At 38.5% G+C, this 14,291-nt stretch overlaps 1 protein-coding gene across 3 annotated transcripts in view; it reads left to right on the forward strand.

Annotated features, from left to right (window-relative positions):
* The first annotated feature begins 610 nt into the window (after nucleotides 1-610).
* LEF1 (lymphoid enhancer binding factor 1) overlaps nucleotides 611-14,291 on the forward strand; it is a 65,908-nt gene continuing 52,227 nt past the window's right edge. Inside the window, exons 1-3 of one of the 3 annotated variants that reach the window (XM_072119323.1) lie at nucleotides 611-1,339; nucleotides 8,636-8,693; nucleotides 13,890-14,020. In XM_072119323.1, the coding sequence (XP_071975424.1) occupies nucleotides 1,121-1,339; nucleotides 8,636-8,693; nucleotides 13,890-14,020 (408 nt within the window). In that variant the 5' untranslated portion in view covers nucleotides 611-1,120. Of the gene's footprint in view, nucleotides 1,340-2,796; nucleotides 2,821-8,635; nucleotides 8,694-13,889; nucleotides 14,021-14,291 lie in introns of those variants that run through there. The other 2 variants (XM_072119324.1, XM_072119325.1) reach the window with 2 other exon arrangements.

The following is a 14,291-nucleotide window of genomic DNA, read 5'->3' on the forward strand; positions in this document are numbered from 1 at the left end:
ATCTATATGGTGTTACTTGTGTTTGATCTCAGCTTATACTCACCCAGCATCCCAGTATTAGAGAGCTCTCCTGCTGCCTGCAATTATTCATACATACATAATCAGACTAATGCAATATATAGCAATGTAACGTATATAACATTTTCTATACATATAAAATACTTAGTTGCTTAGTAGCAAAATATCCATGAATATATCTCATAGATTGCAAGCTCTTGTGCGCAGGGACCATTTTCCTATTGTTTGAAATGACTGTATTATTACTCTGTGATGTCTTGTTTTGTTATACATGTATATATGTACACATATGTATATGTACCCCATGATTTGTAAAACGTAATATAGATTTCTGATTGTGTGATTATTGTTATGTCTGTATAATGTCCGATGAAGTTTGGCTGGGGGGGTCTGTGGTCCATCCAGGACATGTACACCTGCCCCACTTATTAGATCTTTCTCCTGTGTTTGGCTTAATTGCAGTTATTAGGAGTATTTCATTTTGGGCTGTGTTGTCCCCTCTTGTCTGCCCCCTCCTCTATCAGGGAGCTGTCAGTCAGTGCGGCGGCTTCTCTTTCATCTCTCTCCACCGCCTCCTCCTCCCCTCCAGCAGACAGAGAGGAGCGGGGGAGGGGGGCACAGGAGGAGGAGGAGGGGGATGTTAAAGTTACATTACACAAACACACAGGGAGAACACAATCCCACCCAGAGCAGGACGTGGAGCAGGGGCTGCAGGACAACGTAATGGAGTAACCTGGGCTTGGTGGGCTCTATCCTGTGAGGAGAGTAACAAAGAGGGATCAGTGCTCCTCAGACATCCTCCTGGTCTACTCAGCCCTGACTCACTGCCATCTTACTCACAGTCACAACAAACTTTTTGTCTGTTCCCTGCCGCCTTCACAAAGGAGAAGAAAGTTTGGATAGTGACACCACAAGGCTTGTCCTCGGGATCTCACAGCACAGGTGAAGCCTGGAGAACCAAGGAGTAAGGAGAAACTTCTCAGCCTGGATTCAGGGATCTGCTGCTACTGCTGGGTCTCCTTAGGGTGGGGGAGATTGGGCATTTTCTTTGGTGATTTCTCATCTCCTGGGCACAGAAGTGGTGTCTTCTCCTGTCACAGCCATGCCTCAGCTCTCTGGAGCAGGGGGAGGCAATGGAGGTGGTGGAGACCCTGAGTTGTGTGCTACTGATGAGATGATCCCATTCAAGGATGAAGGGGATCCCCAAAAGGAGAAGATCTATGCCGAGATCAGCCACCCGGAGGAAGAAGGAGACCTGGCAGACATCAAGTCTTCTCTGGTGAATGAGACTGAGATCACCCCAAACAGCAACAGCCATGAGGTAACTACAAGTCACAGTCCTAGGAGCCACCTGGGGGTTCAGCATGGGGTGGGGGGTCCTGTTTACATGGAGTGGGGTCAGCAACATCTATTTTCCTAGAAAATTCAAAATCCACAAGAGTGTAAAACTACAGAGGGAAGCTCTTCTCTAGACCATGGTCTGAGCTCTACAATGTGTGCATGGTCTTCATGTGTTAGTTTAGGTCAGTTTCATGGTGTGTCGTGCATGCATTGTATGGAGTGAATGGATATGTAACTTATTTATGTGTACTTTTTAGGAAACATTCTGATAGGATGAACATATATGTTACAAATTGTATCACCTATATCAAATCTGTCCTCATACACGCTGCATAATAGTGAACACATCATTGTGGTAAAACCCACCTAAGAACTGCGTGGGCACATGTGCAGAGATCAGATACATCTACATTTTTCTATCTATTATTTTTCAGCTATACCTTACATGGAGAATACCATCCACATTTCTCATTTTCACTGAAAACACACAATCATTTGGAGACCTGCACTAAAAGTTAATATTTTAGCTAATTTTCTAATGTTTTGAATTAGTAACTCTGGAAACCTCATTTTCCGTTCTCAGTGTTTTTTTTTTGAGTGACCTTCTATGGAGTACATGACTCTTTGGCCTTAGCATGTGTCACATCCATTGACCATGTGAGCAATAGTGCTAGGTTTCATTTTTGAAACGGTGTATGTAAATATTACACAACTAGACAGTTAATAAGCAATTGTTTTTGTTGAATATTGATTGTGATGGTACCGTATAGCCATGTGATATCAATATTAAAGGCACCAAGTGTCAATATGTTATTTTTGCAGAAAGCAGCCATGTTAATAGTAAAATGTGTGGCATTGATGGTATGTTTAATAGGTAAAAAGAAAAACACAGGAAGCAACAGTTTGTCACAGCTGTGCAAATGAGCAGAGGCTGACCACAGGTGACTGTCTCCAAGTGCTGGCCAGACAGCACTTCCAGGAGGGGGTTAATTGGATCTGGGGTAGGAGGGGAGGAGATCTTCCTGTTATACCATTCATTTAGTAAAGAAAATGTTACCCATCACTAGGGTCTTCATTGACTTGTTCATACATATTCTACAATTTAGAACTTTTTTTTTTCTTAAAAAAAAAATATTATTTTTAAAATTTGTATTAGTAGATTTTTCTTTCACATTAATCAGACTTCTTATAAGTGACTTAATGTATATCTTCAGCTGGCTGTCCAAAAGATTACATGTTTATTATTTTGATATTTCCCCAGGACTTTTTTTTTTTTATGTGAGAACTACATGTATTTAATACATTAAGTATCAATTGGATTTTCGTTTGGAACATCTAGTCATTGTTTTTTTCAACCACGTTGTTCATTGAAACATTTGGTTTTAATTGTCAAAAGTTGGACACTGGGGTATAACAAACCTAGTCTCCCCCCTTTTCTGTGTGGGGGATACTATCATGCAGGTATAAGCATAGCAGTGTAAATAGTAGACATGATGATATCATAATGTAATACAGTATAACGTGTCCAGAGAGAAAGTCCTGCTTCCAGCCATGTTTTTGGCCCATGGTGTTTCTGGAATTCCCAATGAGTGGAGCATTACCTACTTTATGACATCATAGTGTGACATAAGTTTCTTGTAATTGCTGTGTTACATATTCAGGACACTTGTCATTTAAACTAATTGTTTCCCAGCAACTGTAATGGCAACACACAAATGTCTGGAGTCTCCCTTATCTTTTCAAGTTCTGTGTCTGCTTTCTTTTGCCTGTATGTAAACTTTTCCTAGTCTATCTAATCTAAGATTAACCCCTGTAAAGCTATAGCCCTGACTCAGCCCTTTGAATTTTGTTTAATGTGAAACTCCCCTACAGGATCAGATTGTGTGTGTGTGTGTACATGTATGTGTATAAAAACTTACTACAGCAAGTGGTGAATTAATACATGGCTTTTGCTTTTTATGCATGACCCCTCAATCTTTAGGGAACCTCCATAGAGAGACCACCATCCAGGCACTAGAAGGATGTGTCCAGACAGAGGAGAAAGTTCACAGGAGTTCTTTGGCCTCCTGTGAAGTTTCAATGAGGCAAACATATGTCATGAACTCTATTTTTAATTGGTCTTTCATTGTATATCTGCCACTATATCTTCTCCAACATTGATGAATTGGCCTAACATGAACTCTATCAGGACCTATACAAAGTCCTTATATTGTTAGGCCTTTGACTGGCTACATTGTCAATACCCTTGACTTGCAGAATCCAATGAATATTATGGGTCATTTGGATAGAAGCAACTATACAGATCATGTAAATCATGTGCTATATTTTTATCTATAGGAAACACTTTCAGAAATTTATGGCCAAGTATACTGTTTAATTATTGTTATATTATTGGAACAAAAAGATTATTTATGTTTTCCTTTTTGTTATATGGACTAATAGGGGTTAAGCATAAAGTCCACAGGTCTCATGGCAATTTTTGGAAATTTATTTTTCAATCTCAGATTGGAAATGCCAAACTTGTTTGCACATTTATATAGTTAGGACTCGCTGTATTATATTTTGGCTCATTTGGTGGATAATTGTTTTAATGCATTTTGTCTTGTGGATTTTAACCTCATCAGTGCCAAGTTCACAATGCTGTGCTTTTCTCAAGGTAAAAGGTTTTGCTGAAAGAAGGCTCTTGTGTTCACAATTGGGCTGTCATCACACTAGTTTCCCCATAGCCAGCTGTGCTCAACACAAGCAAAGCAGACTGCAGGTGAAGGGTGTATTGGCATATTTTGCAAACATGCACTCAGAAATAAGTGCGCCCACCTTGAGATGTTACAGTGGTTTTCCTTTTAACGATTTTCTAACATTTGACAATTTATCATTTTATTATCAGACTTGCATTATTTTTGAAACATAATTACCGTATATTGCAATAAAGGAAAAATTGCTTAAACCATGCAGAAATCAATAATGATACCGGCTGCACATGAGCTTTGATCACAACCGCAAGCAATTCATGGGAACTTGGTATCTTATTGTTCTGCCTTAATAATATTGGCATATAATGAAAATAATGGTTGGATTCATAATTGTATTTTTCTCAATATAATTTAAGATTTTAACATTGTGGAAATTCTATAAATTTTATGATGGACATGCAGGAGACTCTTGATGGTTATGTCAGCCAAAGGATCCTATGTGATCAGATTATATGTGGTGTGAAATGTCCCGATAATCCTTACACATAATGATTTGCCCTGTTTTTGCTAACCCAAATCACATATTTATATAAAATACTTTGACTATTACTGAATACGCAATCCCTCATTGTAGGTACTGTACATTCATCACTCTGTGATATCAGACGGGGGTTATTATATGCTTCTAGTCCTTAAATTCCAAATTGGTTGCTTTAAGAACCTCAGTGTGATCTTTGTATTCCCTCTGTGCCATCAATGTGATAAGTTGTAACTGTCAAAGGGTGAGATTATTTATATATGACTTTAAATAATGTATTGAATGCCATTTAAAAGTAATATGGTATCTATTTAACAACTTTACAGTAGATGACCAAAAATGTGTCTAAACAGAAACAACTTGCCAGTTACATTCCTGATCTATAATGAATTTATATTAGTAGAAAAAAAAAAAAAAAAGAGTAGTAAATAGGAATAAAACCACTATTCCCAAAGAAACCTATTCCCATCGGCTAGGTGCTATAGTTGTTACTATAGACGCACAAAGTTGCACAGACGAGGATTGGCTGAATTATCTGTGTATCCAGAATGTTCCAATTAGTTAGGATCTGATTTTTTTTTTCTCCCCCACATTCTCAGTGATGATGACGACCTAAAGGAGGGATTTATCATACGCCAGCCCTCCTACGGCCACGCCCCCCTGGAGTAGAAGCGGTGATAAATCTCCTCCAAAGCCTGTGTATGAATGTCCTTTGAAGTATACATCTTTCGTGAACTAACGACTATTGGATCACAAGTTCAAACTTGTCCAACTTTTTTTTCTTTTCTTGCTTATGTTCCTTCATTGGTTGGCTGAAGTGAATGCCTGTTGTTATATTTCTCCAGATTAATGTTTTTATTGGATAAAATCATCCATTTGGATATATTTTAGCTCCAGGCACATAAATGGACATTGCTTTTATCCAAATTCAGTTCCATGGCGCCATATGTGATCCTCGACCAGTTCAGGGCACATTCTATTTCTGCACATATTTGTGGCACGGGCAGTCTTATCTACTTTCATAGGTGTGCAAAAGAACCTCGCACATCCAGGACACTGGCTGCAAACAACTGACCAGGGGCTATGATTTGCATGTAGGCATAGGCCACGTTCACAAAATGCTTTTTCATGTTGTTTTCAAACGCATTGCATACACATGTGCGTTTTGGGATGCGTGTGCAATGTGTTTCAAAATGCAATGAAAGCACATTCCAAATTGCATTGTATGAATGCAGCCCTAGACAGTGTGGCCAACTTTGCTTGACAATCATTTGGTTTTCTTTGTTGTATAGGTTAACAGAGGTAATGGCATTAAGCGGAGCATAGATTTTAGATCTGTCTGACAAACTATATATCTGACAAACTCTGGTTTATTATGTATGAGCCCACCCCCTAATACACATGCAGTTGGCTATCTGTGCTTATAAGGAGAGGGTAGAAGAAGACGGTCAGGCTCCTCTAGAAATGGCTTATTTCACCAGGGGATTGAATTCCAATCCCAATGTACTTTGATGGGAGATTCAGTTGGATCTTAAAATATTAGGGGTGCGGCATTATTAAAATGAGCAGGTTAATGCAGGTGCACATGGAAAATAGTTGCTGTCATGCCACCTCTATACTTCATGACCTACTCTAGATATGTGAATCATCTGTAGATCCATTACATTCAAATGATACCTGTAGCCGCCATTTTCAGGATCTTTTATCGTCCGGGTAATGTTTTGATTATTTAGCAGAATAAAATGATTGTAAATGAACTTATGCATTGTGGTCTAAGCTTTGTACCGATTTACTTTTTTTTATCTCATTACTTACTTTACCTTGAATACCATGTAGTGAAACAATATATGCTTTATCCTCATTACATTTGCTCTGGCTAAGCTGCTTTTGAGTAGCCTCAAATGTGGTTGGGAAAAATATTCCATGTGACATCTGATCTTTCCTGTCCACACAGACCCTGGCTGACCTGAAGCTATAAACTGGTGTATATTCAAATGTTACCAACTCTATTTTTATTAGGAAGCAGTAGACTTTTATGCACCTCAAACAAAAAAAAAAAAATAAAAGCTGCAAATAAAAAAAGAAAAAGCCAAAAAAAAAAAAAAATCAGAAGGTGAACGGAAGACCTCTATTTACATTCCGTTTTTCATTCCTGTTATGGTGTTCTAGAAAGGAGAGTGTAATGAAAAGCTCAGGTGCAGGTGTGAACTAGACTTTACCTCCTACATATTTACATACCCTGTAAAATGGCACCAGGGATTCATATCTAGTAAGTTTGGTGAATGGGATGCAAAACTGTTTATCTGTCAATTGTAGAGTGCTTCTTGCAATGTTTCCTCTGGGGAGCGCTTGTGTTAGATTACCTCTCTGTTTTATATATGGCATACTACTTTTTTTTTTTTTTCTAAATCTGAGCATTTAGGTGGAGAGTTTATAAGGCTGCAGTGAAACCATGTGCTGATGGGAATCCACTGATCAACCACAGTGCCAGTGTTGGGGCTCCTTTCATCATGATACAAAGTGTCCTTGCTTGCTGGTGAAGAACGGCAGCACCAAACTGCCCCTGGCACTGAGTTTGTTCCTTGGAATACCACCAGCACAAGGTCTTGTTTTCATGGACTGAGCATGGTTGTGTGTCACTCCCATAAAACCTCAGCTTCCAAAATAGGTGCTTATTCCATACGTTTGGTGTTGCACATTCAATCAAATCCCTACTTTTCAGTATATTTTATATACAAATTTATAGTACTATGGTCTGATTATCTGCAATGGTAACAGGCCCATGTTTTGGAACATAGGCACTGTACCAGAATGTGCAGGATGACAGGGGACCAGGCAAGGGATACCTGGGGCGACTATGAGGAGGCTGCACACTCCTTTTCAATATCACCTTTTTGTGGGAAATCCACATTAGTTCCCTACTTGGCAAAATAGGTATTGGTTGGGTTGAGCTTTGTGAGTGCAAGTGTTTAAGCCTTCGTGCCCATCTCCTATTCAGTACCCAATGTGACTTTCATTCCTTAAGTACAAGCTGCTTTTTCTTGGATAGTGCATGTATGTGTCTCTTAGTTTAAATGTTACTCCCTATATAATGTACATCCTGTCATAATATTTAGTTAAAGGCAGCAGATAAAAACAAAAACACAGCCGTACAAAGAATATTTATTTAAAAAAAAAAGGGACTTCCAACACTCAGGAAGTGGATTAATGAACAGATGCAAACTGGGTAATTACTGTCAGATGGTAGGCCCTTTAATTTATAAAACAAATTATCTGATACCTTGTTCTAACAGGAAGGAAATGTAGTAGTTAATAGGACATTTTCATTGTTCGGGTTATGCCTGCTCCGCTCTTGTGCCAATTATCTTGGTATATTTTGTTTACTGCAGGCACTACATTCGTTGTGGGGGTTAGAATTATTAAAGGAGACACCGACCTTGTACGAATCATATCCTCCAGAGACCCCCTTCCATTTGTCATCTTGAAAAGTCTATTCAAATCATCGAAGGTTGACTGTAAAGTTTGTCTTAGGCCTTATGATAATTTCTTATGTCTATGACTAATATATAAAGCTAAAGTTCATAGACATGTACCAAATTGTGCATTTCACCTGCATTTCATACTAAGAAGCAGAATACATTTTCAAGTTTCATACAAGTTTCTATTTGTCATACCAGACAAAGTGAATAGTTTCTTATCTTCATTCTGTTTGTACTAGGCCTTCCGTCACACTATGTTCATAATGCAGCCATATTTGCTAGTATTCTCATAAACTTGAAGCTTTACAATAACCATGTATTGTAGATTAGACCTTATTGAATTAATACATGCCACCATTGGGTACAGTTGTCACATAAACAGGAGTATGATAGGCCACAGAGTCAGAAAAGGTTGCTCTAGAACTGTTAAATCATTAAAAGTATTAATTATTTACTAAAAAGGGCATGTTGGGGTCTCTATGTGACTGGGTGTGTTTGTACTGTACAAATGCATAGACATATAGTTATTTTCTTCTGGGCCATAATATTGTGTGTGTATTTCTCAGATTGTGAGAAGAAGACCGGAGTCTTACCATGAAAAGTCCAGAGAACACCCAGATGATGGTGAGTTCAAATGATATATACTCAATAGGAGCAATATATTAAAAATTACATATTGAGAAAATGCCAATGTTGTACCTTTACCTTCAATAAACGCTACTGGAATATTTTCCTTCCAACCCCTTATATACAAGAACTCTAGAAAAGCATTCATGTGTTCTAAATGAGGAGCGAGAAAGTTGATGCCAGTCATGTCTGGGGATCATCTCTTCTGGGGTTGAGGAGAACTAGAATCCTCCATAAACACAACAGTAACAGTAACTTATACCACCTACACATAAACTTGGTATACATTTAACATGTAAGGGGCGTCTTGACAGCAAAATGCAGCTTAATCGGTGATAAACTAATCACAACCTTTATTTAGTTTCATATTATACTGCATTTGAGTGGTTACAATCTTGCCTAGGTAATAATAGCAGGGTATAGAGAAGCTGGTCACTTGATTGTGAAGGGAGACTTCATTCTAAGAAGTGATTGACATCTGTGACTGCTATAAAGGGGTTGGTTTTCTGTACAAAACATTTAGCTACAAGCTCAAGTGTTACCTTGTTCTGTTTCCAACTTTAGTGGATACATTTTTTGGAATATCTACATAAGGCTACAACTATTTTGTAGTCAACAAGCTAGACAGCTGTGCTAAAGAATAACATCAACTGACTACATTACTACTTTTCCAGTAAAAACATACCTTTTAGTACAAAAACATTTCTTGAGGTAAAACTGGAGGACCCTGATTGAACATGTTTATGTATTTTTCCCCACATTTCTTTCCTAATCAGACAGTCTGTAGAGGGTTGTATACAAAGGCAAGTGGCCAGATGGTATAAAGTCTGAAACGGTGTTTTGGCCAAAAACAGTTGTTAGAGTAAATGTAGTATTATACTGAAAAAGATACTTCAAGAACAGAGGGAGGCAAACTATGGCTTAGGTGCCAGGGCCCTTAAAAGATTTCAATTTCACATCAATTGTACTATATGTTTCAATATGGCTGCCCATTTAACATAAGGATTGTCTTCAACCACCACCCAGAAAATCAGCCGTTAATACGGCCAAATGAAATAGGTGGGTGTAAAATTATATAAGCCTGTGGTTCATTTTCAGAATTGAAATTTATATTTTTTATTTGGTGGAAGGTCCCTGATAATTTCACACACAGATGTAAACAGAGAATGTAAAATAAATGTAAAAAAATTATTAAATTTATAGTTTTACATATTCCATGGCCTTTATTTTGTTACGGATTGTTGTACAGAGCTGTTTGTGATTTGTGCATAGGTATTCCTGGCTCCATGAATAATGTGGTACTAGCACATTCCTTGACACCTAGGTGTCCTGATTTTAATTTGATGTACAATGCTGCCCTGCTGTGGGTTAAACTATGTAGGAGGACCATATGTTACATTTGTATCACAGTCTGAGTTTAATTGCTGTCAATTGGCATGAATAGAAGCAATTGTTCATGTGACAAGTATTCATAAGGAAAGCAGGGGTAACCTAATATAATAGCGAGATGCCAGCTAGTCCCGTGTAGTGGTCACATTACACAACACTTCTTACAATGAGCACTGTTTTCATAAATAAATAGTTGCCTACAATGAACAACTGACATATTAATACTCTATGAATGGAAAGACGATTGTGGTTTTACTAGCAGCTGACACATTAAAAACATAGCGAGAGTGCACACTCAAGTATCACCTCTCGCCAAAGAAAAGCAAGCAAACTTATATCATAAACTTTCCTAGTGCTGCTGGGAATCAAAATTTTAAAATAACCCCCACAACATCGAATGGTCATTTTTATAAACAGTTTTTTTTTTTTTAATTTGACATAGTGTTTCTTTGATTTTATTGTAAATGAAAGGAGTTTTTGAGTATTAGAACTTTAATAACACATCATTATAAGATCAGTTAGGGTCCAACACCTAGAAACACCCCCCCCCCCCCCCCATTGCAGTGATTCAGTATAGCCACTAGACCAGTGATGGCGAACCTTTACGAGACCAAGTGCTCAAATTGCAACTAGAACCCATTTATTTATTGCAAAGTGCCAACACGGCAATTTAAGCAGTAACTTATTGCTCTCTGTTCTACCACAAATTCAACAGCAGAAGGACCTCCAACGATAAACTGCCTCTGTCGGGATCGTCTCACTCTTTCTACAATCCGAAGAAGCCAAGGATGTGTTGCTTTAAAATAATGCTGAGAGTACCAGGTCAATTCCTTGAGTCCTGTCTGGTGAACTGGTTGGGGCAATGTGGCTTGGGTGCCCACAGAGAGGGCTCTGAGTGCCACCTCTGGCACCCCTGCCATAAGTTCGCCACCACTGCACTAGACTAATAAGCAGGCAGTTTGATTCCTGTTTCATTATCAGTGTATCAGCAGCTGAGAAAAGTTGATCTGGGGGCCACTAAATGTTGGACCCTCACAAATCTGATACTGATGGCTTACCCTTAGGATAGTTTAGGAATATGTTTGGCCCATTAAATTAAATTAGAAGAACCCTTAAGTAGTCAATCCTGCAAAATGTCAATGATGTAATGATGTTATCCTCTTATCAATGACTGTATTTCTAAGTTGTCAGCTCTCTTCAGGGCCTTAGCTGTGTTATCACCACGCACTGCATGACATATGAAATACCAATGTAAACAAGATATTGTTTAATAACGTTTGGGATACATATGAATAAAATCCTTAGCATGATTAGGTTATGTTAGACTGGACAATAAAAATAGTGGTCTCTCTGGCCATGGGCAGGCTGTCCAGAAGGTCATTTGTAGCTACTAAGTATTATTTACTATCCTAACATGCCAGAAGTCCTCTTTTAGCATATGATAGCTGAGACCCTATGGATACATTTTTATTTTTACAAAAGAAGCATACTTTTTTTAATAGAGTATTCCGTGTAGTTCTTCTTATGGAATTTTCCAGCAATGATGGCAAAAGGAATGTGGTTTATGAAATATTGACAGCTCCTAATATTTTCCATCTTCCTTTTCTATTTTTAAAAGTAACCTGTCTCCAGGTTTTACCCACTAAACTAATAGACCCCTTCAGTTAGGGTATGAAATATCCTTTCTAGATTTCCCTCTTTCATGTGAAATCTCCCCCATTTACCTATAACAAATCAATATCAAAAGTGAGGAAAATAGGACTCTTTTCACATGAGAGAAGTTTGGAGGTTGCAGGGGTACTTTTACTACAGAAGCCCCTATGTTCTGTTATATAGCACCTAAAACATGCTTTTTGTGCAGTATTTAAAATAAAAAGCTCCTACTTTAGAGACCATCAATCTTATGGTTCTATGAACTATAGAAGATGACAAACAGAAAATTAAAAAATTAGGCAGGAACTGGATCTTTATCTGCCGCTCACATTTCCAACCATGTCTTTAGCTGCTTGTACCTATAGATCTGTATTTCACAAAGCCATAAGCCTGATGTGATCTGAAAGATAAAATTATTATAATAGCGGCGGCTAGTAGTTTTCTGGCGTAAAACCAGTTGATAGGTTCTTTAAGTATGTTTTTTAATCCTTTCCACCAATATAACATAATCGGCCCCCCTCCTATACACTACACCCTATAAAGCTTGTGAGACCTGTAGCAGGGAACGTGTATGCTTACAACCTCAATATGGATCAGTCCGGCCTGTATGAGACAGATACCTGTGAGGCGTGACGGGAGCTCTGGCTCTTATCTGCTTGTGGCCTCCAGGTCTCCTGTTTTGTAGGCAGAGTGAGGTGCTTGCAAAACAGGTGCACAACGTGTTGGAACATTCACACAGGTGACCATGTACCTCAACAACGATCACAACAGGTACATAAGATCAAAGGGGAATTTTCCTGCAGCTCTTTCTGTGGTATACCTTTATATGTGATCAGTGTCCAACCACAGGCCTTTATGTTGGGTTGAAATGGACAGAGACTTCATCAGCACTTGACCTCGCACAGGTCCAACATTAAAACTGCACCTTTCTCCAGAGAGGACCACACTATGGAAGATTTGTAGATTACTATTTAAATGGGACATTTCAAGACACAGAGGGAAAGGAAAGAATGAGAGTATAAATTATTGCAGAGATGTAACACCTGACAAAGTGGTCTTAACATTCATGCCAGCTGTATACCTCCCTATCTCTGACCTGGGGGCACAAGCAGATAAGAGCCAGGGCTCTCTTGTCTCTCCTCACAGGCTTTTAGTGTGTTTATTACCATCCTGTGGTAAATAAGATGTCTCTTATCTATCTATCTATCTATCTATCTATCTATCTATCTATCTATCTATCTTTCTGTTGTTTCAAAGTTTATTTTTTTAATATTTCTGAATGATCACCGTTCTGTTGTGTATAAAATGCTGTGAATTTTCTGTTTATCACCTGATTACTTCTCTTCTTCGGCTCTCCATGGCTGACACGGTACCAATCTATACTACTAGCGGTCGTATGGTCATGCAAGAAGTTTATATAGCACCAACCTATTCTACAGTGCTACACAGAGCTTGCCAAATCATGGGGCTTGTATCAACCTACCAGTATGTTTGGGAGTGTGCCATACAGTCACTGTTTGGCGGATGAACAAATTGTATCCATATAGTTTGCCTTTGTTGGTAGTACATTGCCTGTGTACACATAGCAGGGATGTGAATAGGAAAGGCTGTGTCCCATAGTCATAATGTGCATTTGCCAAAATTCACCCTTTCAGAAGTTAATTCTTGAAGAAAAGCTGCTGGACGCTCGATACCTGGGGCACCATAGGCTCTATGTTCACTACAGTGGTTGCTAGAACCTGGCAGAGGGGTGATGTGCTGCTGAAAAACACTCTTGAGGTGCTGCAAAAAACATGTGATCACAGAGCAAAGGAGCGAGTAAGATAACCCTGTACTATTTTAAGTAGCAATTCACCATAGCAGAATCAATGCTACGGGTATGGCATTGATACAGAGTTTCTTGGTCTTTGATCTGACTTTTAAAGATGCTAAATATTTTGGAGCACAGTATTAGGATCCCTAATCAAAAAGGAAAGGGTAGGGGAGCATTTCACAAATCCATGTGTAATTGGTGTGCATATTAATATGTGGGCAGTAATACAAATCAACATTTTACTGCCACTGAAGAGACTTTTGTCTTGCTGTATTGTCTGATAGATAATCTTACATTGCTTTTTCATAAAACTTTTTTTTTTTTGTGGTTGTGAATAGGAAAACATCCGGATGGCTTATATAGCAAGGGCCCTTCGTATCCTGGATACCCATCTTACATCATGATGCCAAATATAAATAATGACCCATACATGTCAAATGGATCTTTGTCTCCACCCATTCCTAGAACAGTAAGTGCACTGTGTTTGTTTCTTCTGAGATTCTATCCAGGTCAGATTTCTGTGCAATGTTTATGAGCCTTCAAATTCTACTTGGCAGCACAAAGCATAAAATGGGTTATTTTTGTGTGAACTGTGTCTTTATTGTCTGCTGTAGTTTGTGAAGAATTGGAGTATCTTCTCACACCATTTCTTGATGCTATTTGCAATTACCGGTGTCCATCTACTAAATGATTTCTTGTAAAATGTATATTTACTTTGGCTCTTGGTTTGTTTTTAAACC

The sequence above is a fragment of the Engystomops pustulosus genome, chromosome 1 (genome assembly GCF_040894005.1).
Source record: "Engystomops pustulosus chromosome 1, aEngPut4.maternal, whole genome shotgun sequence".
Classification (NCBI taxonomy): Eukaryota; Metazoa; Chordata; class Amphibia; order Anura; family Leptodactylidae; genus Engystomops; species Engystomops pustulosus.